General features: G+C 37.1%; 1 protein-coding gene and 2 long non-coding RNA genes across 3 annotated transcripts; all 3 read right to left on the bottom strand.

Annotated features, from left to right (window-relative positions):
• Positions 1 to 199: 199 nt before the first annotated feature.
• LOC132110320 (adhesion G-protein coupled receptor G2-like) lies at positions 200 to 25,164 on the bottom strand. Its single transcript, XM_059516876.1, has 11 exons — positions 25,035 to 25,164; positions 24,789 to 24,869; positions 24,483 to 24,599; positions 24,245 to 24,367; positions 24,121 to 24,160; positions 23,627 to 23,727; positions 3,511 to 3,629; positions 3,077 to 3,345; positions 1,958 to 2,054; positions 1,545 to 1,825; positions 200 to 578 (listed from the first exon to the last, which is right to left on the bottom strand). Exons 1-11 carry the CDS (start codon positions 25,137 to 25,139, stop codon positions 307 to 309), a joined length of 1,605 nt encoding a protein of 534 aa, XP_059372859.1. The 5' UTR covers positions 25,140 to 25,164; the 3' UTR covers positions 200 to 306.
• On the bottom strand, positions 4,370 to 6,177 carry LOC132110331 (uncharacterized). The gene is made up of 3 exons (XR_009424637.1): positions 5,941 to 6,177; positions 5,638 to 5,812; positions 4,370 to 5,473 (listed from the first exon to the last, which is right to left on the bottom strand). It is a non-coding gene; the product is annotated as an uncharacterized LOC132110331 (long non-coding RNA).
• LOC132098231 (uncharacterized) lies at positions 16,298 to 16,832 on the bottom strand. The gene is made up of 3 exons (XR_009422850.1): positions 16,821 to 16,832; positions 16,451 to 16,728; positions 16,298 to 16,342 (listed from the first exon to the last, which is right to left on the bottom strand). It is a non-coding gene; the product is annotated as an uncharacterized LOC132098231 (long non-coding RNA).
• Positions 25,165 to 25,166: the final 2 nt, after the last annotated feature.

Here is a 25,166-nt window from a genome sequence, read left to right as displayed (position 1 = left end):
ACACACACACACACACACACACACAAACACAATAAAACGTTTAAATGCACGTATATAAAATGGCATTATTGTAATGTGTTTCCAATAGGCTCAAACATATCTGACTCACAAATATATTATTAAATTTTTATTAAATTCAAAAACACTTTTAATAGCATTTACCATTTTTATTTACAAATCACAAATAAAATAGTTTTTAATATATGATTATTAATTAATACAAAAATAGGTTTCAGATTAGATATGTTAGATCATAGATTAAGGTTTTATCATGTGTACAGCCACAAAGAGGAAACCTTTTTTTTTTCATGTACTGTTATTAGATGTAAAGGAAGTTCTCTGGCAAAAACAATGTAATAACATTTTAACCAAACAGCCCATGATGACATGAATTCTTGAATGTTTTTTTTTTTTTGGTTGCATGTTGTGGTTGGTGTTGTTTTTAAAAGTTTTAGTAAGAAAACTGCACGAGAGGAGCTTATTTGGAAGTGTCTCCTGAGTGGATTTAGACTTGGAATTAGGTGCTTGTGCTCTGTTTTTCCTCGCTGAAGCACACATCCACACAAAGATGTAAAACCCTGTAAACAGACAAACATGAGGTTTCAGTCTATCAGTTTTTAGTTTTCAAAAAGTTTCCATTCCCCTTTTCTTTAGTCTTTACGTCACTGTGTTCTTCTACTTGTGGTTTAACAGAGAAACAAAGAACCCATCCTGTTGTTTTTCACATCCTAGAATAGAGTTGTGGCCTCATAATCAGACTTGTGTTGACTTCGGTAGCAGTAAAATATGATAGAGTTTCGCATAATGACGTATCTTTGTGATGTGACTAATATTTCTGCATCATTTTTTTGCTTGGTCTTGTTCATCTGACCAGAACAAACCAAGGAAGATCACATCACGCTATCTTCCATGACGTTCATGACTTGAACACACCTCTTTTATGACGAATATTAAAATTAAATTGTCTTATGTCAACAGGGTGATACAATAATAATAACGAAAAAAGCCTATATATATATATATATATATATATATATATATATATATATATATATATATATATATATATTTATTTATAAAATGAAACTCTTGAAAAGAAAATATTAAGTAGTTTGGTGTAATATTTTAGCGAAACTTCTTGTTAATATTTGCAAAGTCAAATCCAAGTCATGTGGTTTGACAAACAAGATCATGTGGTAGAACCAACATGCAGGAAAAATAAAAATACATCTGGAATCTATATCATAGAGGACTCTCCGTAGACTTATCATTGAACATGAATTTATAATTAATGAAATCTCTACAAATGCATTTTACTTTGAAAAATTGTTGTTGTTGTCAACCTGTACATTCACATCTATTTAAGATGTGAGGCTAATAGTTTATACATTGTACCCAAAGTCAAATTTAAATTTCAACTTTTGGAAACCAACATAAACATTAGGAGTACTGTACATTTCTGAGATATTGTCATGGATTTTATCATAAACTCAACCCACCCAGTCACCAACCCACATATTCTCTCTCGTGCCGAGTAAACCTACCTTGCATTGAGTTTAAGATGCAGAATAGGTAGAGTATTGGGTAGTTGATATATCCAGAGCTGAAGAAGATCAAACCCCATGTTGTACCCTGCAGACACATGAGGCCCAGCACTGTGCCAGCATCCTTCCAAATTGGCATCTTGTTATGCCGTCTGCCCACACGTCGTAGCTTAAAGATCTGTCTGGACACCGTGACAAGGATTCCTAAGTTGAACATGAATATGATGGAGAAGTAGGAAATATTCACGCCATACAGGACGGAACGTTCTTTGATCCAGCAACTGTATTGGACGAAAGGTTTTACAATGTGAGCAGCCTGCAACTTATCTATATTTGACTGCGATTAAAAGAGTGCTACATTATTGAACACTATTTGTCTGTATCTAATGCAAAGTTACAGTGTGAATACTTACAATTGATTTGTTGTACTCGTATCAGATAATGCCGTCTCCTGGATCCCATAAATGTTACTAGCTGACAGCAAGCCTCCAGCAATAACAGCAGGGACTCCTGTCAAGAGCACAAGATCACAGGGTTTTTTTGTTGTTGTTGTTGTTGTTCCAAACCTGTATGACATGCAAATGTATTTTGAAGAATGCCTCAACTGTTTTTGTCCTTTTAATGAGCAACACTGGACCCTTATTGATCATCATTGTAAAAAAGCATGTACATATGATACATACTTCGAAACATTGTGAACTGAGCGGTTTACAGAATGAATGAATGTATGACTTTCATTATATGGACTTAAAAGTGAGACATTTTTCAAAATATCTTCTTTTGTGCTCTGCAAAGTAAAGAAAGGTTTGGAACAACATGAATGTGAATAAATCATGACAAAATGTTTATTTTTGAGTAGAAATACATTTCAGGAATCACAACAAAAAGTTAGCTGAACACAAGTAATCAACACAGATCCAGCCCGTCAGTAAACGTCTTGTGCAAAAAGCTGCTCATTTTAAGTCTCTCTATCCATAACCTTTCTTTCTCCAGAAAAAAATGTGTTCTCATATGAATCAGGAGAGAAATGTGCACAGATCAAGCACCATTAGACAAAACAGTTCTAAACAAATGTTTTTGTTTGATTTTGATGGGAGACGACAACAGGGGATAGATTGTTTCACAGAAGAAGCATTATTATGGTTTATAGACCATAATTATTATTATTATTTTGGATCGAAACTATGCATTAAACACCTTAATAATGGAATTTGTTTATAGAAACGCGCAGCTTTTTGTTTCACACTGTGTTAGTTAATGGACTGGAGTGGTGTGGATTACTTGTGTATTATTGAGATGTTTTATCAGCTGTTTGGACTCTCATTCTGACGGTACCCATTCACTGCAGAGCATCAAGTGATGTCATTCTAAATTCCTCCAAACCTGTTTGGAGAACAAAACTCATCTACATCTTGGATGGCCTGAGGATTAATACATTTTCAGCACCTTTTTACTGTAGGGTGATCTATTCCTTAAAAAAAATTTTCTGCTATGGTTTTTTATGTTGTTATGCATTTAGTCTTGATGCTCACCCCATCCGATCAGGGACAACTTGACCATGTAGTGTCTGATGTGAATGTTGAACACTCTGATGAGAAGAAGGTAGAGGTGCAAGGCTTCAATAGCCATCCAGGTGAAAGAACACAGCAGGCTGTAGTGTATCATCACAGCAATAAACACACACACTTCATTCACTGTCACTGTGGCGGCCCACTCGCTGAACATGAAGCTCAGGTTGAGGAGAAACAGAGCAGCGCTCAGAGACACGTGGATGCTGTTGGACACTTCTGCCCTCGCGTTACTGGGAAAACACACATAATCTTTACTGAAAACTCTGGGCATAAATGGATGCAAAAAAAGCATCTTTGGCTTTGATGACTCACATTTCACAATTTTTATATCAGCAATATTGCGAATCAAAGCACAGAGTATAGACTGGTTTATATGAAAACAGAAGGAACAGCACCTGCTGAAAATGAATGACAAGACAGTACAGGCAGAAAAGAACGCAGACAGACCGCAGCCTACATAGCTGATGTACGACAAGATTTCCCAATGATGTGCATCAATGTTTTTCACATAAGCCTAGAGTTTGGGAGAGATAAAGGAAATGTGGTAGTGTAAAGTAAAACAGAAACCCGTTTAGTAATGGCCTGAATGAATGGCTCAGTACTCACTAGAAGCACAGCAAAAGGAGTCATATGGTCACAGGAGCACTCCACAACATCAACTCTGGTTTTGTTGGTGGAACAGCCAGCTGTGCTCCATAATCCGTCTGTAACAGAACCCTTTTCAATGTAGAACTGACAGGACACATTGTAGTCCTTTAGATATGAATACAAAACAGAAATAAAGAATTAGCAGGACGCTTTTAGGCAATTTGCAGATATTTAAAGTTGTATTCCAAGTTACACTTACAGGTGTGTTATTAAATTTGAATCTCATTTTAAGTGGATTGTTCAAATTTTTAATGTCACGTCCAGGGACTTCAATCCGTATGACTTTGGAGATAAATGTTTTACTTCTCACTTTAAGCTGTAAAAAAGATCATAGGCCTTTTTGTTTACTGTAAACATAAGAAACTGTGTGACAATAATCAAAATTTTCGCTATGACACTATGACACAGGATAATAGAAACATTACAAGTGGGTGTGATTCGAACCTTAAGATGCTGATCAGAATCGTAGGTGACTACGCCAATTGTGGTCTGGTTCTCATTTTTGAAAGGCTCAGCCGGGATCTGTATATCAGCTACTTGATACAAATTTAATACCTTGAAAGCAAAATAAATAAATACAATTAAAAGTTAAAAAATTAATAAAGAGTCACCATCATTTACATGCTTATATATGAAACATTGTTCAAATAGACAGGCAAACTGTAAAGAGACCAGCAATTTACGAGAGCTGCCAGTATGCAAGAATACTTCCAAAGACTTATGTAGCAAGACAGTGTAATTGTATTACTATAGGGCTTTTCACACCACAGGTGACTATTGTTCTAAGCCTGCTTTTATCCCCTGGTAAGGGAATGTTTCACACTTGTAATTTAGAAATGGGGTTAGCAACGTATTTTACCTGGGTTATGAGGTGGTAACCCTGCTTTGTGGTGTCAGACTTGAACAGTGTAATATCAGGCAATGTTCAAATGTTCATAACCAATTGCACAACATGGCAAGTCTTGGAAAGGAAGTCATGGCTTCAACTCCAAAGCTGTCACATGTTCCCTGTGATTTCTCTGAACTTGTATATTGAAGTGTTTCTTGTGCTCTCTTTGTTGTCAGTTTCCCTTGATTAGTCTCCCTCAAGTGTGTTTTGTTATCTTATAACCGTGTCAGTAGTGTGTATAACCTCTGTGATTCAGTTGTTCTTAAATGAGTGTAGACGGCGCCTGTGATCCTGCCTAGTTTGTCTCCTGGTATTTGCTTGATTTGTTTAATAAATCATCCTGCAACTAGATGCGCATTTCCTTCTCTTGTCACTTCTGCTTCCCAGCATTACAGCAACTATATTGGCAAAGTACAAATGTATTTTTGTGAGGTTTTAAAATGTTTTTTTTTCTTCTTTTTTTTCTTTATTTAAAACCAGATTTTGTAATGATATGATTAACTTCAAAGCTGATTAGTTTGCTTAATGCTTGAAAGTCTCTATGGACAAAAATGAAAAGGAAGAATTTTCCAAGGGCACTACTAGTGTTGCAGAAATCACTTACAGCAGTTTAGTAGCTTACAGAATTATGTCAGCTTGGACTTTTGGCATGTATAATATGGGGCAAGAGTCTTACACTTGGAGCGGCGATTGATAAAAAATCATCTGTCTTGCTTAGATTCATCTTAACCACAGTGATGGAAAGATCCTCCTGATAGTAGCTCTTGGATTGCTCCAGAATACTCATATTTATAATGTTTTGGATGGCTTTCTTTTCCACTCTTCACAAAGGGGAGATAAACAAACATAAAAAAGGTGACACGCTGCTTTTGGAGACACATTCCCTAAGCAAAGACACCTGATGTATTGTTAGTGCTAACAGTTTGGAGTTTGGAACCACTGAATGTCCACTAAAAGACTTGTACATTTTAAGATCTATATTTACCCAATGTAGGTATTCACAACAGGGTCACTGAAGACCACATCGTTGCACATTCTTTTAATATTGAGAATGTTTCTCATGTCTTGTGGCATTTTCATTGTTGTCGCTTTCATATCCAGGAGATTTTTTATGTCATCAGGCAAGCAATCTACCAGAATACAGCTGCTTGATGTGTCATCTACAGTAAGAGATGAAAGGAAGAGTTAATGTTCTGAGAACCACCAAGTTATCATACTCAATGCACATTTCTTATAAAGCTGTTGTGTAACTGGTTACATTTAATGGACGAAAATAAGCCTTACTTACTTATACTGAAGTCAACTCTCGTGTTGTTCTGATAATTTATTGTCAGGTTCATTGTGAATTGTTCTGTTTGTGTGAAGTTTTTGTTTTCCAATAATTCATTATAGGAGCACTCAATATAACACCAATTGTTTGTTGAATTACAAAGTAACTGTCCCGCTTTGTCCCAAACTGTAACGTTGTATCTTCTTTCAAATGAGATTCTCATCTCAATTGTGCCATTTTTCCATGTTAGATGTGCTTGACATGACAAAAGGAAAATACACAATTACACAGTGAAATGTAAGTGTTTAATAGAGCTTTAAGTTCTGTTATTTAGTTAAAAGAGATTTATGTTCTGTTGTAGGGGAGACTGGGGCTCGGTGTCACATGGGGAATTTCTCATTAGATTTATATTTCTGTAAAGGGGGGTTGTGTATGTATTTCACAACACCTCAGCATGTGATTTTCTATGAAGTGGTGGGTCATGTTTCAGTTTCAGTCTCTGACAATCTTACATTTTGTACTTCTATAGACTCCAGGAAGTTTGCGGTTAAGGAAATAGTGGCTCTTGACACTGAAGGGTTCCTGATGGTTTAATTGTTGGTTTTAACAATTAATTCTTCACATAAATTCTTAAAAGTATTTTTGCAGTTAATTTCCTTTCCTCTCATTCTGGTCCAGGTTTTTTTTTTTTTTTTGTCCCAATGAGCATCTTTTATCCAATGACCAGACTTAAATTTTGCAATGTCTATAGTATTGCATCCTTCTCATGGGCATTTAATAATTTTGGACTTTTCAGTGTGTAAACGCTCTTTTTATTATTATTATTTTTTTTATCTATTTAAATATAATAAAAATATAAAACGTCTAAATATAAGATGTTTTTAACTTTCGACCTTTGTTAAAAATTATATCTCTTCCAAATGACTGTTTAATGTGATTCGTAATTGGATATAAATGGAAATGGATCAAAAAATATATAAGCAAAATATCGACTTGCCTAATTATGCATTCACTGAATATAACCCTGATAAGGACAAGAGTATCCCTCATAAATGTCAGGATGGGAATGGGTCACAGGTTGTAACAGAATGTAATTTTATAAAACATATATATATATATATTCCCCCTTTCTTAATTTTGATGACAATTCTATAATAGACTGTTAAATGGCAGGCTCTATTTAAAAAAAAAAATAGTTTAAAAATTAAAGCTACCTAAAAGAACTATTCAGTGAAGTCAGAAGCCAGATGACCAGCGTCGGTCTCCCCAGTATTTCTTAAAAAAATATATATAAACCTATTTACTTTATGAGAATGTTCATGGAAATTGTATGCAAATATTGTCCTTATCAGAAAAAAAACAAACAAAAAAAACAACAACAAAAAAAACATTCCAAAGTGCATATTTATACATGAAATTTAGATTTCTTAAAGCATTTCTTATTTCAGGAAGAGGGATTTAAAACCTTTATTACCTCTTTGATATTTAGTAATTAATTGTAGATAAACTAGCAATGGGAATCAATTTCATATACATTTTATTTTTACAAGAAGAAAAGTGGTTTTAATAGTTACCCCTGTTAAATTCTTCAGCATTCATGCCATAAATCATGATCAGAAGTAGAAGTAGTATAATATCTCCAGCTTTCTGGGACATCTTAGGATTTATGGAGGTAAGAATAAATTTTTTAAGAATAATATTTTGTTCATTTAGAAACATATACAAAAATTAATAATTTTTAACTATTTTAATACAATACAATATATTAACTTTAAATAATTAAATTAGAAGAACACTCCAAAATGATCCTAAAAGAACGTACTTACCTTTCTGTTTTTCCTAGCAGGTTGAAGTGGTGACAGCTCTGTACAGAGGGTTCAGAACTCAAACTGACAGTTGATCATCAGTCATACTCAAATTTTATGGCTTTGGATATATCCAGTGAGCTCCAATGACAGCAGAGCACAATGACAAGCCTTCTCAACGCTTTGTATATGACTATCGTGACCATATTATGATGTTTGGGTCTTTTACTGACCAGTCCTTCAATCAACATCTTATGATGTTCAAAAGGTATGGAAATAAATCAAACATTAAGGCATTTTATATTAAGCCATTGCAACAATACCAGTCCTAATCCATAAAAACACTTCCTGCAGTGAAACTGTACCGCCTGCAGTTACTTGCAAACTGCTGGTTGTTCTGGTTAACAAACAACCACTTAGACAGGACTTTTAAGTACTTCCAGTTTTGTATGCAAAATTAGACATTTAGTACACAGACTGTGGGCAGCTGGAGGATGTATAAAAGAATGCTGTTCTAAAGTCAGTATAATTATTGTAATGGGAGGTGATCTTTCTGGCATCCCATCTTGATGGTCAAAATAAATCATTTGAATTTTTTTCCTTCCAGGAAAAAATATGTTGGTAATCATTGATTAGAATGCATCAAATGCAAAATGTTAACGTCAACATTTGAATAAATTTGCCTATGGCCTTTTGGTTTCACAATATATAATTCTGTCATGCACATTGTCATTGTAATTACCCTTGTATCATTCCAAATATGGCTTTCTTTTCTGTAGATACTTGATATGCAATAGGGCTGTCACAATATTATATTTCAGGGTTATTGTAACCATAAGAATTCACAATATTTATATATCTTTATATCTATAGAAACCTTGGAGGAAAAAAAGATATCAGTCAAATTATTTTTTACTTTGTTTATTGAGTTTTTCTTTTTTACCCAACGAACATAAGGATACTGATAAACGAAGGGCACAAGACTCTGGCTTTCTCCTTCTTCTTTAAAGCTCCTATGAAATAACAAGAGAGAAAATACTTTCAAGTTCAACAGTATGATGGATAAATATTAATGGTAACACTTTACAATAAGATGTCATTTGTTAACATTAATGTATTAACTAACATGAATGAACAATACATAACACAATGTATTAATCTCTGTTAATGTTAATAAAAACATGAGTCATTCATTGTCCATGTTAGTTCACAGTGTATTAATGTTTACATACACAAATTGTGATTTTAATAATGCATAAGTAAATGCTGAAATTAACATGATCTAAAATGAATAAATGCTATGGAAATATTGTTAATTATTAATTGTTATTATATATGTTAACTAATGTAATTAACTAATGTTCACTAATTAACCTTATTGAAGTATGACCGCAGATGAGGCAGTTCCTTCCGCACCACACTCAAAAGGGAGGGGCCTTCAGCCACCCAGCCTCGCCCCGGTCCTTCAAAATCCAGGGAGGTTAAGAAGCAGAGCGTGGTGAACCGTGCTCCCCCTCGTATGGATTGGGGACAGGTTCGCCATGCTCAGCAACCTCCCAGGCCAGACATCAGGACTGTCCTTGTTAAGAAGAAGAAGTCCTGACACTCTGACGGCCTTGCTGGTGGGGGTAATCCCTCACGGGATGGTGCGCGCTCGAGAGCTTTTTGCCCCGCCCCGTTACTCTCACAAAACTCCTCCATCCCCGCCCCTTTGTGTGATTCGGGGAGAGGTGGTTTCCAGTGAGGTATTAGATAAAAACATGAGATCATTCTGCCAACCCTGTCGGTGTTTCAGGGCGCAGCGATCTCCGGCTAGCAATTCCCTCAGTTACCACCTGGAAACTAGCGGTGCTAAGAGGCTTGCTACCTCTACGGAGGTCTGTAGAGCAGCTAGTACAGTCGTCACCTGCTGATCCGCCGCTTCAGGGCACTGAGCTAGTGGCTCTGGGCACACGAGGAAGCGGTCGCTGAGCTTCGTCGAGACATGGATTTGTCTCAAGGGGAGGTGCCATTGACACCATATTACGCAGTGCCCGTCTCTCCTCTGTGCCCTCAGGAGACCGTTCTGCCAACCCTGCCGGTGTTTCAGGGCGCAACGATCTCCAGCGAGCGCTTCTCTCAGTTACGGCCTGGAAACTAGCGGTGCTAAGAGGCTAACTACCTCTACGTGGGTCTCTAGAGCAGCTAGTATGGTCTTCCTCTCCCGGTCCGCCGATTCAGGGCACCGAGCTAGTGGCTCTAGGCACACAAGGGAGCGTTCGCCCCTTCCCATTACCCTCACAAAACCCCTCCATCCCGCCACCTCTTGTGCTTCGGGGGGCGGTGGTTTTCCAGCAAGATGTTAGATGTTCATGTGTTTCCTGCCGTTGTTCAGGACACGGAACATCTAACATCCCCTTAAAAGGAAGTGTTAAAATTAGTACCACTCTCAGAGAGTCTGGCAGCGTGGAACTTCTGGCGAGCATTTCTGCGGGGGTATTGAGCACAGTACGGATAGGATACAGGATGCAATTTATTCGTCAGCCTCCACGTTTCAACGGCGTGGTCTCCACTTCCGTGAAACCGGAGCTGATGCTGGTACTATCTCGAGAGCTACAGACTCTTCTGGGCACAGAGGCCATAGAACATGTTCCTCGTCCAAGGAGAGAGTCGAGCTATTACAGCAGATACTTCCTGGTTCCCAAAAAGGGTGGGTCTTCGAGCAGATGCCTCCCTGATGGGCTGGGGAGCAGTCTTGGATGGCCACCCAGCACAAGGAGAAGGTAGTGAAACAGATATAGAAATTTTTTTTACGAAGCAGAGGTGGACCTCTTCACATCCCATCAGACAGAGCAATGTCCCCTCTACTTCTCTTTGAGTCACCCAACCTCCCCCAACCCCCCCCCCCCCCTCCTGGATGCGATGGCGCACACATGGCCCAAAATGCGCCTGTATGCGTTTCCTCCATGGAAATCTTCATGTTTGGCCCCTGAAGGGTACCAACTGAGGAACACAGGGCTTTCGCTGGATGTTATTAATACCATTATTAGTGCTAGGGCTTCCTCCACCAGACAGAGGGTCTAGTTGAAACCCCCTTTGAAACGTTAGAATCAGCGTCTGATCAGACTTCTGACTCTAAAATGTTTTTTCTCATGGCAATAAGGGGCGCCCCCTTACAACAGGTTTGTGATGCGGCAGGTTGGTCCTCTCCGCACACATTCATAAGATTTTATAGTTTGGATGTCCATGCTACTCCGGGCTCTCATGTCCTTGAGTCAACATCACAAGCTAATGTCTGAGGCCTTCTTGTGGTTTGATAGCACACTTGCACAACCTTAGGGGTCCAGACATTTTTCAAGCACAGCGGCGTGGGTATTCTCGTTCCCAATGCGCTGAGCAGTGCAGCATCGACTGAAGCTTTCAAAAGGGAGCGTTCCCGGTTACTTAACTGTAACCTTGTTCCCTGAGAAAGCAGAAGGAGATGCTACACTGCATTGCCGTACTGAATATGTCCCAGGACTGCTCTTCAGACAAAAAATCCTGTTGAGGCACCTGTGGCGTATCTATTAAATATATGAGATTTTACATATTTATATCAACATAACATAACATTTCCCTTTCTATGACTAGTAAAATAACGGCAAGCCATGTTCTTCTTGTGTGACAGGTCAGGTGTCAGCGTTAAAGTGCAATACTGCCACCTGGGAGCTCAACCAGGTACTGACGATGGAGTGTTTACATGTGCTGTTATCATAAGAGAACTGTTCATTTTAATACTGGTATATCACCACACACTAAATTAACATGATATAGATAATTGTTGTTTTGAATATCACGGTTATCGTCATACCGGTATATCCAACGGTATATCGCAACACCCCTAATATGCAAATACTCCTAATGCCATCCTAGATGTGTATGACTTCCTTATTCAAATAAACTGAAAATAATAAATTTCTGTTCGTCTAATATACAGTATTGTAAGTGATTATAGGTCTCGAAATGATGATGCTCCAAAAAACACACACATGCCAATCGTGATGTAATAAAAGAGCCCAGTTATGAGAGATCAAAGTCTTGTAAAACAAAAAGGTAGGTCTGAAAAATATGCACATTTTCAACCTATTAACTATCAGCCATGGCTTTTTCTTTTCTTTTCTTTTCTTTTCTTTTCTTTTCTTTTCTTTTCTTTTCTTTTCTTTTCTTTTCTTCTCTTTGTGAACTGTTCCTTTAAGGAAAAGTTTTGTTTATGTGAACATATTCACTGTTTTGTTGTGTATTTATGGCTTGATGTTATCTTTATTCTATAATATTCTTGCTGCTGGTAAGGTGACACTTTCTATTTGCAGAGCCAAGAGGTAATCCTGAAATCTCGACATCATCTAAAGAGATCTGTTTAAAGGGGTCATATGATGCTGCTAAAAAGAACATTATTTTGTGTATTTGGTGTAATGAAATGTGTTTATGCCATTTGTGTTATGCGGGTGGAGATGGATGAACCCAAAAGCAGACAGAATGCTCTCACAAGGATTTATTGGAGACAAAAACAGAAAACAAAACCCACGAGGGGGCAAAACAAGGGCTAGACAGACGAAGGATGACTAAACTAGACAAACACTGCACAAACTAGACTATGACTAAAACAGGATCAAACAACTACTTAGACAAGACTTGACAATATTAAACAACAGGTAGCAACAGTTGACAATTTTAAACAACGTTTGACAATATTAAACAATGAACCGACAAAGGGACAGAGAAACACACAAGGTTATAAAGGGAGGCTACTAATGAACACAACAGGTGGAACAGGTAAATCAATGAAGACAAAACTAGGGTAACAAGGGGGGCGGGGCAAGGGAACGAGACAACACGAGCACATGGCCCAAAGACAAGGCCATGTGCTTGTACACAAAACATGGGCCTGTCATGATCCTGCCACAAGACTAGAGAAAAAACCAGGACATGAAGGCAGAACCATGACAATTTGAGTTGGCGGTGGCGGCAACAACAATACTACAAGGAGAATAAAAGGTACGCCTTCTTTCTTTGCGTAAACATCTGGGCGGCGTTATGCAAATCTTCCCACATACTGACGTAGATATGTGGGGGCGTTAGAACAAGCCATTTTTTGGGGGCGTGGACGAGTCCACTTATTTATAAGCTCCACTTATTAATTTTTTTTTGCATTAGTTGGGATATATAACAAAATGTGTCACAAAATTTAAGTTCAAACATAGTACAGTTTGATGAAGAAACTGAATAACATCATCTCTGTTTGCATGTTAGTGTTTTGACATTTAAATATCTCTCGTTTTCCTTATATGCAAATATTCTGAACTAAAAGTTGTACATTTGCATACTAACATATCTGTCGAATGCAGTGTCACACGCAGCAGACATGTCCAACAGTTTGAGGACGGATGATCTCGAGGTTCTCACCAGTTGTAGTGTTACCAAAACCTGCTTAAATGTGGTAGACATGTTTCTTGTGTACCTACAGTTATAAAATAATGTAATTAAATTAAAAATTTACCACAGAACACTGTGTTGTGCCACAGCTTGTGCCAAGAATGCAATCGGACCCCTTGATTTTTTTCCCCCTTTGCAGATTCATTCTAAAATTCTTTATTTTCCTCACCAATCAACATAATTCTACACTCCTTTCCCTATAATGAGGTATGGAGTATAGACAGAAACAAACAAACAAAATGTGTTGTGGTGTTGAAGTGGTCTGAATATTTTATGAATGCATTTTACATTCTAGTTATATTGTAAAAAGCAACTTAAATTGCATTAATGGTATACATTGGATCAGTTTACACATTCGCTGCAATCAAACCCATGTTGATGCCATTGCAAGTGTCATTGCAAGTGCCATGTTGTACTGTTTGAGCTACAGGAACACTAGTTAAATGTGGAATGGCAATATTTTTGTGTTGCTACTGGATTCAACAGACCCACACATCAACTCAGCTTTTTAAACTAGGCTTTATTGCTAAATTTAAATAAAAACGAATAATTTTAAATTAAACACTCAACGAAACATGCAATTTAAATAAATGTACAGTATAGAAAATAGGTAGGTTACACATTACCTGTCTTCTTATTTACTATAAATAGCATGAAGAAAATACTTAGCATTGCACATAAATGTAGTGAAAGTCTCTAAAGTTCAAGACTGAAATGTTATTTTTGAACTCCACTCATTTTTATATTGTATAGACAAAACAGTTGTCTGATAATTGTTCCAAAAATATTATCATTTGAGTTCTGCAGAAGAAAGTCAGTCACACAGATTTGGAACAAAAGGAAATAATGGCAAAGTATCCAAAATCTCCCCATACCCTAATTCCAACATTAGTCCGATGAGTAAATAAAAATGAGTAGTGAATTCAGACAGTGACGTTTTATTCAAATATGTAGTATGTACTATATAATATGCAAAATATTTGGATGTTTTATTTTGCTTGAAATATTTTGGGGCTTTCCCAGTGCATTACAGGTATTCTCTAGCCATTGAGTGTATATCAGTGGTACACTTGTTATTGTGGTGCGTTTTGGGATTGAATGAGCACTCTAGTTTCAGAAACCAATACAAATGGCTTTCCCCTTGAAATGGAACACCTGATACACCCTCTTTTTATCATAAGAGCACACTGTAAAAAATAACTGTGAATTTAACGGTAAAAGACTGTAAAAATGCTACAGTAAAAATCTGTTAAATGTTTTACGGTAAATTCCCCTACTATATACGGTGAAAAAATGTATTGGAAATTACATTGTAATTATAAGGAAGAATACCATTTTTGTAAGTGGAAAAAGACTGCGTAATTTACAGTGAATAACCGTAAACTGACATTCCCAGAATTCCCTGTGTTGCATTTCAATTTGATGATTTTTGGTTGGAATAACCATGTTTCTTCTTAGTTTTTTAAGTTTTGTATATTAAGATTCTTTCTTTGCATACTCCTCTAAATGACATGAGTCATAATAGAATGACAGGGTATAATGGGAACAAATATAACTTACACAGGCAATACAAAGTATGTAAAAAATATAGAAAATACAGTAAAGTAAACATATAAATAATAGCTTAGAAAGTGATGAAAGAGAAAGAAAAGGAAAGAGAACTGTATGCTAATTAAAAAAAACTGTCAACAAAAAATTATTCACAGAATAAATGTGCAGTGCAAGTAGCAATAAAGTGACAAATTGTAAATTGTCAATTGGTGATAAAGTGTCGCAGAACCTGATTTTACCAAGTGAGACATGTTCCTGGGACAACATCTTTGTTGACCCTGGAACAACATTGTGGTTAACCAATCAGATTTGAAGAACAAGTTTATAGATTTTGTGAAGTTTACGCTTACAATCACTGTTTGGTGCTTGTACATCAGTGTCATTCATCTATCATTTCCTCTGATTTTAAAGATCACTTGGTTAAGGTTAGGTTTAGGTGTAGGGATATGGTCAAGACTACATTTTTTGAGTAAAATGTTGTTCCAGGGTCAACAAAATATGTTGACCTAGGAAAACTTCCAACTCAGCAATATCAGGACGTGCATAAAGTGTCAGTGTAAAGGGTGTATGCGTTATGAGTGTATGAAGGTCCAGCAGGTAAAGTGCAGAGTGCCATTAAACAGGCTGAGTTTATCCTAATGATACAGGTGGAAGTGGCAGTGGGTTTTGACTATTTATCAGTCTAATGACCTGGGGGTATAAACTGGAGTCTGGATGTTCTGGCCACAGTGCTCTGGTACCGCTTGCCAGACTTCATGTGTGTCCTTGATGATGTTGCAAGCCTATTTGCAGATCCCTTTTTTGTGTATGTCCTGTAGTGAGGGGAGATGAGTTCCTGTGATTCTCTAGGCCAGATTTATCACACTCTGTAAAGCCTTTCTATCCTGTGTTGTGCTTTTGCCAAACCACACAGCAATGCAGCAAGTTAACACTCTCTCCACAGTGCTTCTGTAGAAGTTATGGAGAATCTGTGATGACATGCCATATTTTCTTAGCCTCCTTAGGAAGTACATTCTTTGATTGGCCTTACTTACTAGTTTCTTTGTATTTACTGTCCATTTACTGTCTGTCATGAGGAGTATAGTAAGTTGACTGTAGGATGCTTTGGCAGATTTAATGCTTTTGCCAACATCATATCTTGATTTTTTGCAGGCTTCAGAGTCCCCAGATTTAAAAGCCATAGAGCGAGCATGTAGACTGGAGCGTACTTGTGCAGTATTAGGGTTCTGTGTTACATCTGATGTTGTTTAATGAATGATTATTGATTTAATTTTAGTTTCATGTTTGTTACCATGATGGTGTTTAGTGTTTGTGTGAATGACACTGTGCACCTTCTATAAATATTATTATTTATAAGCTGCTTGTGATGGGCTTCGGTTCATCATGTGATTTTCTCTTCATGGTTATCAGTGTATATATATATATATATATATATATTAATCTGTAGCCAAAAACAGTTTAAACTCATGTCATTAATGAGCTTTGGTCATTTTGGTTGATAAAATGTTATGCCTAGGTTATTCCTATTGTAAGGTATCCACAGTGGATAAAGACTTGGAATGAGCTTCTTTCTGGCCTTGCTGTCTGACACATCCGCAGAAAGATAGAAAACCCTTCAACAATAAAGTTAATCGGCAAAGTAACTGTATTATCATATTATAAAACAGTATGTATTCAGACATACTTTCTTCCTATGATTCTGTGTCCAAGAATAAACTTACCTTGAATTGTATTTGAAATGCAGAATATGTAGAGTATTGGGTAGCTGGCATATCCATAGCCAAGAAAAACCAAACCCCATGATGTACCCAGCAATCACATGAGGCCAAGAACTGTGCTGGTATCCTTCACTGGTATTTTCTTATTCTTGTTGTCCAATTTCTTTAGCTTAAAGATCTGCCTGGACACTGTGATTAGAACGACTGTGTTGAACACAAACATGATGGTGAAGTAGGAAAGGTTCACGCCATACAGGATGAGAGGCTCTGTGATCCAGCAACTGTAGAACATATAATAAAAAATGCTAAAAGGTAAAGTAGAGCTAAAAGCAAGGTAACAATGAAAAGGTATTGTTATAATATGAGGACTCACACTGGATTTGTTGCTTTCAGCAGGGACTCCTGTTAAGAGGAAGAGACTGCAGTATGAGCAGATCTGTCATTGTTAAACCTTTTTTTTTTCATGAGATTCAAAAGACATGATATAGGAAGTATGTATCAAGAGTCATAAAGCAAGTTTGGACCTTTATTATGAAATAGAGATATACATGTAAAAAAAAAAGTTAGTTTGCATGCCAAGAGTTTAAAGATGATTTTCAATCTAGTTTTGTGTCTAAAAAGTGTAAAAAATAAATAAATAAATAAATAAATAAATATCGGCAGCATATTCATTTATGACGGATCATATCTTTAACACAAACTAAGGAATGTCCGTTTGCTTTCATGTTCTTTAGGTTTGTGTGTTTGTTTCTTTTCTTTTTGGTAACACATAAAAAAACTGAAATAAAAATAAAATACTGCAATACTGGCCATACTATTACTGAATTCAGTTTCATAAATACTGTGAATAGTATGGAAATACATGGTTCTCATCGATTTAATACGCATTGGTGTCCTTATGGATCACTATTGGAGTTTGGACTTTGTAGACGTCATCAAGTGGAAAACTTTGATACTACGCCCAAACAAAATCTTACTGAAAGTTAATTATCTGTGATATCAACCTCAAATTTGGATCACCAGTTTAGATTGTGTTTGATTTTATAGCAGTTTTCTTTGAAAGATTATTTTTTGCCATTGAACAAAACTATACAAAATTTAATTTACAAAAAAATATATATATATATATTTTCTCAAGATAATGACTTTATATTTCATAGTTGCAAGTTATAAACTTGTAATTGTGATTTTACAATTTTCAATTCTGACTTTTTACATCTTGTAATTCAGTTTTTTTTTCTGTTAACGAAACTGTCACAGTATGCATAACAGAAATACAAAATGATTAAAAGCACACTGTAAACAAAACTGCGAGTTTATATGTCACAATTCTGACTTTTCTTAGAATTTTGATGAATTAAAATTTTGATGTTTTTTTTCTCAGAAATTGCAAGTTCATATTTTGCGGCTCGGGGTTCATGATGGAAGTGAAATAGGCCTCAAACAGATTCTTGATCCAAGGATCCCCCCCCCCCCCTTCCAGTTTTATGGTGGAATAAAAATAATACACATCCTTGCAATAACAATAGGGTTTGCACTTTGCACTTGAACATCTAAATATTTTACAAACACTGACTCCATTGAATTACTGTACAAGTTGTTCAGTAATTCAGTATCAAGGGAAGTCGTGGCCTAATGGTTAGAGAGTCAGACTCATAACCAAAAGGTTGCAGGTTTGAGTCTCTTACCAGCAGCCACATATCACCTTCACTTTTTGTAATGTTACTGTAAATTTGATGCTCACCCCATCCGATCAGGGACAACTTGACCATGTAGTGTCTGATGTGAATGTTGAACACTCTGATGAGAAGAAGGTAGAGGTGCAAGGCTTCAATAGCCATCCAGGTGAAAGAACACAGCAGGCTGTAGTGTATCATCACAGCAATAAACACACACACTTCATTCACTGTCACTGTGGCGGCCCACTCGCTGAACATGAAGCTCAGGTTGAGGAGAAACAGAGCAGCGCTCAGAGACACGTGGATGCTGTTGGACACTTCTGCCCTCGCGTTACTGGGAAAACACACCAACTGTATATCAGTTTTAATGTACAGGGGCGGCTGTACTGCGTTTGAGCTCCGTCACTATATTCTTTTCATTGACTATTTTTAACTCAAAAATCAATTGTATACATCATCGTTTCCGTTTATATAACGTGTGAATATATCCTCTATTGTATTCTACAACAAAAACAATCAGAGCGCCTCGCTATCACTAGTTTTATTTTGATCTCCCGGGTCCGCTATTAGCTTTTAGCCCGTTAGCATCAGCGGCGTGGTTGCAGCTAACTGCGCTAACATTGCTAATACTCTATTCACACACATTACCACTGCTGTACTCACTGTTACTTGCTTTAATGGCGGATGAATGTCTCCACTCTGTGCAGCTCGAGCTCGAGGCCGTGGGAAAGCAGATTCGCGACCTGGAGGTGAGGCAGGCCCAGCTGAGAGAGCGGAGAACCGCGCTGGAATCATCCCGGGCTGACGCTCACAAGTCCGGGGTAAGTATACAGCGATCTGTTAACAGTCCCACCACGTCTACTCCGTGTGTTTCTCTGCACAGGCCCGGTGCACCCAGGACGCGATCTTCCCAGATGTCCTTCACTGCGACGCCGGGTAACCACGGACCCTGGGTGCATCCACAGCGGAGGACGCGAGCCGGGTCCCGGGCGACGACTTCTCCCCCTCCTGCCTTCGACATCTCCATCCGGAACCGCTTCGCTCCCCTCCGCGAGACAGGACGCGACGCTGTGATCATCGGAGACTCCACCGTCCGACACGTAAGTGCTACGTAAGCCGAAGGTAAAGTGCACACTCATTGTTTGCCTGGTGCTCGTGTTCTCGATGTTTCTGCAGATACCCGCGATCCTGAAGGTCGACGAGAGCCCCAGAGCGGTCGTGCTTCACGCCGGGGTTAACGACACCACGCTGCGGCAGACGGAGACGTTGAAGAGGGACTTCAGCAGCCTGATCGAGACGGTTCGCAGCACGACGCCCGCGGCGACGATCGTCGTGTCAGGACCACTGCCCACGTATCGACGAGGACACGAAAGGTTCAGTAGACTTGTTGCTTTAAATGAATGGTTGTTGTCATGGTGTAAAGAACAGAAACTGCTATTTGTTAATAACTGGAATCTTTTCTGGGAGCGTCCTAGGCTGTTTCGCGCTGATGGCTTGCACCCCAGCAGAGTCGGAGCGGAGCTGCTCTCTGACAACATCTCCAGGACACTTCGCTCCATGTGACTAGTAAGACAATTCTCTAATAACTATTATGATGAGTTTTGTTCCACCCGCTTAAATGATAAAAGTACTTGTGCTGTAAAAACTATTAAGACTGTGTCTGTTCCCCGAATAGTGAGGTCAAAATATAATGTAGGATCTAGAAAAAATCTTATCGTAATTAAACCAGAAAAATGTAAAGTAAATGAACAAAAACAATTTTTAAAGTTTGGGCTAATAAATATTAGATCACTCACACCCAAAGCAGTTATTGTAAATGAAATGATCACAGAAAATAGTTTTGATGTACTCTGCTTGACTGAAACCTGGCTAAAACCAAATGATTATTTTGGTCTAAATGAGTCTACTCCACCAAACTACTGTTATAAGCATGAGCCCCGTCAGACTGGTCGTGGAGGAGGTGTTGCAACAATATATAGTGATATTCTCAATGTTACCCAGAAAACAGGATACAGGTTTAACTCTTTTGAAATACTTCTGCTAAATGTTACACTGTCAGACATGCAAAAGAAATCTAATGTATCTCTTGCTCTGGCTACTGTGTATAGACCACCAGGGCCGTATACAGAATTCCTAAAAGAATTTGCAGATTTCCTCTCAGACCTTCTAGTTACAGTTGATAAGGCGCTAATCATGGGAGATTTTAATATTCACGTTGATAATGCAAATGATACATTAGGACTTGCGTTTACTGACCTAATAAACTCCTTTGGAGTCAAGCAAAATGTCACCGGGCCCACTCATCATTTTAATCATACACTAGATCTAATTATATCGCATGCAATCGATCTTACTGCTATAGATATTGTACCCCAATGTGATGATATTACAGACCATTTCCTTGTATCGTGCATGCTGCGTATAACTGATATTAACTATATGTCTCAGCGTTACCGTCTGGGCAGAACTATTGTTCCAGCCACCAAAGACAGATTCGCAAATAACCTGCCTGATCTATCTCAACTGCTATTTGTACCCAAAAATACACATGAATTAGACGAAATTACTGACAACATGGGCACTATTTTCTCTAATACATTAGAAGCTGTTGCCCCCATCAAATTGAAAAAGGTTAGAGAAAAACGTACTGTGCCATGGTATAACAGTAATACTCACTCTCTCAAGAAAGTAACTCGTAGTCTTGAACGCAAATGGAGAAAAACTAACTTGGAAGTTTTTAAAATTGCATGGAAAAACAGTATGTCCAGCTATAGACAGGCTCTAAAAACTGCTAGGGCAGAGCATATCCACAAACTCATTGAAAATAACCAAAACAATCCAAGGTTTTTATTTAGCACAGTGGCTAAATTAACAAATTACCAGACGCCACCTGATTCAAATATTCCACCAACGTTAAATAGTAATGACTTTATGAATTTCTTCACTGATAAAATAGATAACATTAGAAATACAATAGCGAATGTAGATTCTACAGCTTCTAACATTTCAGTTTCATCCATCGCACCCAAAAATAAACTGCAGTGCTTTACAAATATAGGACAGGAAGAGCTAAATAAACTTATCACTGTATCTAAACCAACAACATGTTTATTAGATCCTGTACCCACTAAATTACTAAAAGAGCTGTTACCTGTAGCCGAAGAACCGCTTCTCAATATCATTAACTCGTCGTTATCTTTAGGTCACGTCCCAAAACCATTCAAGCTGGCGGTTATCAAGCCTCTTATTAAGAAACCAAAACTAGATCCTAGTGTACTGGCAAATTATAGGCCTATTTCAAATCTTCCATTTATGTCTAAAATTTTAGAAAAAGTTGTGTCTGCTCAATTGAGCACCTTCCTGCATAAAAATGATCTGTATGAAGAATTTCAGTCAGGTTTTAGGCCCCACCATAGCACAGAAACTGCACTTGTTAAAATTACAAATGACCTGCTTCTTGCGTCAGATCAAGGCTGCATCTCATTTCTAGTCTTACTTGATCTTAGTGCTGCGTTCGACACCATAGATCATGACATACTCATAGATCGATTACAAAACTATACAGGTATTCAAGGGCAGGCTCTAAGATGGTTTAGATCCTACCTGTCCGATCGCTACCATTTTGTTTACTTAAATGGGGTGTCATCTCATTTATCATCAGTAAAATATGGAGTGCCACAAGGATCCGTCCTAGGTCCCCTTCTATTTTCAATATACATGTTGCCCCTTGGTAATATTATTAGAAAATACGGAATTAGCTTCCACTGTTATGCTGATGATACTCAGCTATATATTTCAACGAGACCAGATGAAACTTCCCAATTATCTAAGCTAACAGAGTGTGTTAAAAATGTAAAAGATTGGATGACAAATAATTTTCTCCAATTAAATTCGGATAAGACAGAGATATTAATTATTGGACCAAAAAACACCACACAGAATCTTGTAGATTACAATCTGCAACTAGACGGATGTACTGTTACTTCCTCTACAGTCAGAAGTCTGGGTGTTATATTAGACAGCAATTTGTCTTTTGAAAATCATATTTCCAATGTTACAAAAACCGCATTCTTCCATCTTAGAAACATTGCCAAGCTACGAAACATGTTATCTGTTTCTGATGCAGAAAAGCTAGTTCATGCTTTCATGACCTCTAGACTGGACTATTGTAATGGACTTCTAGGTGGTTGTCCTGCTTCGTCAATAAACAAGCTACAGGTAGTCCAAAATGCAGCAGCTAGAGTCCTTACCAGGTCAAGAAAATATGATCATATTACCCCAATTTTACAGTCTCTGCACTGGCTACCTATTAAGTTCCGTATCTGTTACAAATTATCATTACTTACCTATAAGGCCCTAAATGGTTTAGCTCCTGCGTACCTAACTAGCCTTCTACCACGCTACAACCCATCACGCACCCTAAGGTCACAAAACGCTGGACTTTTGGTAGTTCCTAGGATAGCAAAGTCCACTAAAGGAGGTAGAGCTTTTTCACATTTGGCTCCCAAACTCTGGAATAGCCTTCCTGATAATGTTCGGGGTTCAGACACACTCTCTCTGTTTAAATCTAGATTAAAAACGCATCTCTTTCGCCAAGCATTCGAATAATGTATCTCTTAAATTGTGAGTGTAGTTGCATCTGCATTTTTATTCTTTAGCTTGGGTTAAACTAATTTTACTTTGTTGGATCAGCAGCTATGCTAATGATGTCTCTATTTTGTTTCTATGTTTTGCCACGGGATTTACATCCCGTGGTAACTAGGATTTACACAAGCTCCAGTCTGGATCCAGAACACCTGAGAAGAGATGATGCTGACCCTCAGAGGACCCCAGATGATGCTAACCTTGAATCAACAAACAGAACTAACAATTATTGCTACATGTGTGACTGCATCCTATAATTACTATTAATTAATAATATTGATAGTTCATCATCTAGCTGACTACGTCTTGTATTATTATTATTATTTTTATTTTTTCTAAAATCCTGTCAAACGTGCACAAACTAATAGCTACTACTAAATATTGTAGAAAGATAATTTTCTGTAAAGTTGCTTTGTAATGATTTGTATTGTAAAAAGCGCTATACAAATAAACTTGAATTGAATTGAATTGAATTGAATGTTTTTTTTTATGTCATCCATTGTGACTGCCTTAAATTTAAACATGCAATTTTTGGATAAGTGTAAAGATTAATCTGAATCAAAGTGCAGATTATATAACCATTTATATGAAAACAGAAGTAACAGCACCAGCTGAAAATAAACAACAAGACAGTACAGGCAGAAAAGACCGCAGATAGACTGCAGACTATGTAGATAGCTGATATACGACAAGATTTCCCAATGATGTGCATCAATGTTGTTCACCTCAACCTATTCAGAGTGTAGGAGTGTTACAGAAAATGTTGTAGTGAAGGAGGGAATTATATTAAAACAATATCGGCACAGAACGGTTTTTGCTACCTAGTAATGGCCTGAATGAATGGCTCAGTACTCACTAGAAGCACAGCAAAAGCGGTCATATGGTCACAGGAGCACTCCACAACATCAACACTGATCTGAGTGGTGTTACAGCCATCCCTCTTCCAGGTGTTACTTCCTTCATATTCCATATTATTAATACATTTTAGTACAAAAAAAATAAATAAAAATGAATACAAATAAAATAAAGAGTACAGGTGCATCTCAATAAATTAGAATGTTGTGGAAAAGTTCATTTATTTCAGTAATTCACCTCAAATTGTGAAACTTGTGTAACAATTCACAAAATTCATTTTTTGGTCTTATGAAGTATTCTAAATTGTTGAGATAGTGAATTGGTGGGTTTTTGTTAAATGTGAACCAAAATCATCACAAATAAAATAACTATATACTTAAACTACTTCAGTCTGTGTGCAATGAATTTATTTAATACACGAGTTTCACAATTTGAGTTGAAATTATGAGTTTTCATTTTTGACTGAAATACTGAATTCCTTTAGTTCCCACCCACCGTGTTCATCATAGTATTGACAGGAATATTTGTAGCTTTTCTAAGAATATCAACACAAAAGCAGAATTAACAAATGATTACAATTATTTGAATATTTTAAGAACATCTGAAAAGGCAAGCTTACAGTTGAGTGGTTTGTGTAGTTATTGACTGGAAAATGTATTATAAGTGGATTGGTCAAATTCACAATGTCACGTCCAATAACTTCAACCCGTATGACTTTGGACATGATAGAATAATTTTTTGTCTTTAAATCCACAACCAGACAACAGGCAGTTTATATAATAAACTGAGTGAAGGGGTTAAGTTAACAGTTTCAATAGTTTTATAAAACAGTCAGAACAAGAAATGAAAAACTTTACATTAAACTGCTGAATGGAATGGTAAATAACTATTCCAACTTTCTGCACGGCCTCAGAGACATTTTGGAAAGCCTCCACTGGGATCAATGTTTGTACTGATTGAGATTGATTAGACACCTTAAAATGAAAATTTATTAATTAAACATTTGCTGTATTAATTCATATGAATTTGTACATAATACAAGCATTCTCAGCTGTAAATACACAACCACAGACAACAGGCAGTTTATATAATATAGAGTGAAGGGGTTAAGGTAACAGTTTCAATAATTTTATAAAACAGTCAGAACAAATGAAATACTTTACGTGAAACTGCAGCTTGAAATAATAAAAACGGTAAGCCTCCACTGGGTTTAATATCTGTTTTGTTGGAGCTGTATTAGACACCTTAAAATGAAAAGAAATTACGTAATTTAGACAACACTATTAATTCTAATATATATATTATGACCTTTTTAAGCAGTGTAAAAAATTTAAACTGAAAGGTGTTTCATAGTGCCATCTTAAAAGAAATCGATGTAATATTTTGGATATTTGGAAGAAGAGACTTACTTTTGGAGCGGTGACTGGAACAAGAATATCTGTTAAGTTCATCACAACCACAGTCAAATTTAGACCCCTAAAATTGTAGTCAGTGGAATAATTTGTCTTTTCCATAATGCTGTATATGGCTTCTTTCTCCAA

The sequence above is a fragment of the Carassius carassius genome, chromosome 2, assembly GCF_963082965.1.
Source record: "Carassius carassius chromosome 2, fCarCar2.1, whole genome shotgun sequence".
Classification (NCBI taxonomy): Eukaryota; Metazoa; Chordata; class Actinopteri; order Cypriniformes; family Cyprinidae; genus Carassius; species Carassius carassius.
Note: the sequence above shows the minus strand (reverse complement) of the source record. Positions and strands in the feature narration are given on the sequence as shown.

Bases quoted from the DNA above. Each gene is read 5' to 3' on its own strand.
- LOC132110320 (XM_059516876.1), bottom strand. From the start codon at position 25,139: ATGGAAAAGACAAATTATTCCACTGACTACAATTTTAGGGGTCTAAAT. The intron at 24,368-24,482 runs GTAAAGTTTTTC...GTGGATTTAAAG, and splicing joins ATTCCATTCAGCAGTTTAAT to ACAAAAAATTATTCTATCAT. The intron at 3,630-23,626 runs GTGAGTACTGAG...CCCAAACTCTAG, and splicing joins CCGCTTTTGCTGTGCTTCTA to GCTTATGTGAAAAACATTGA.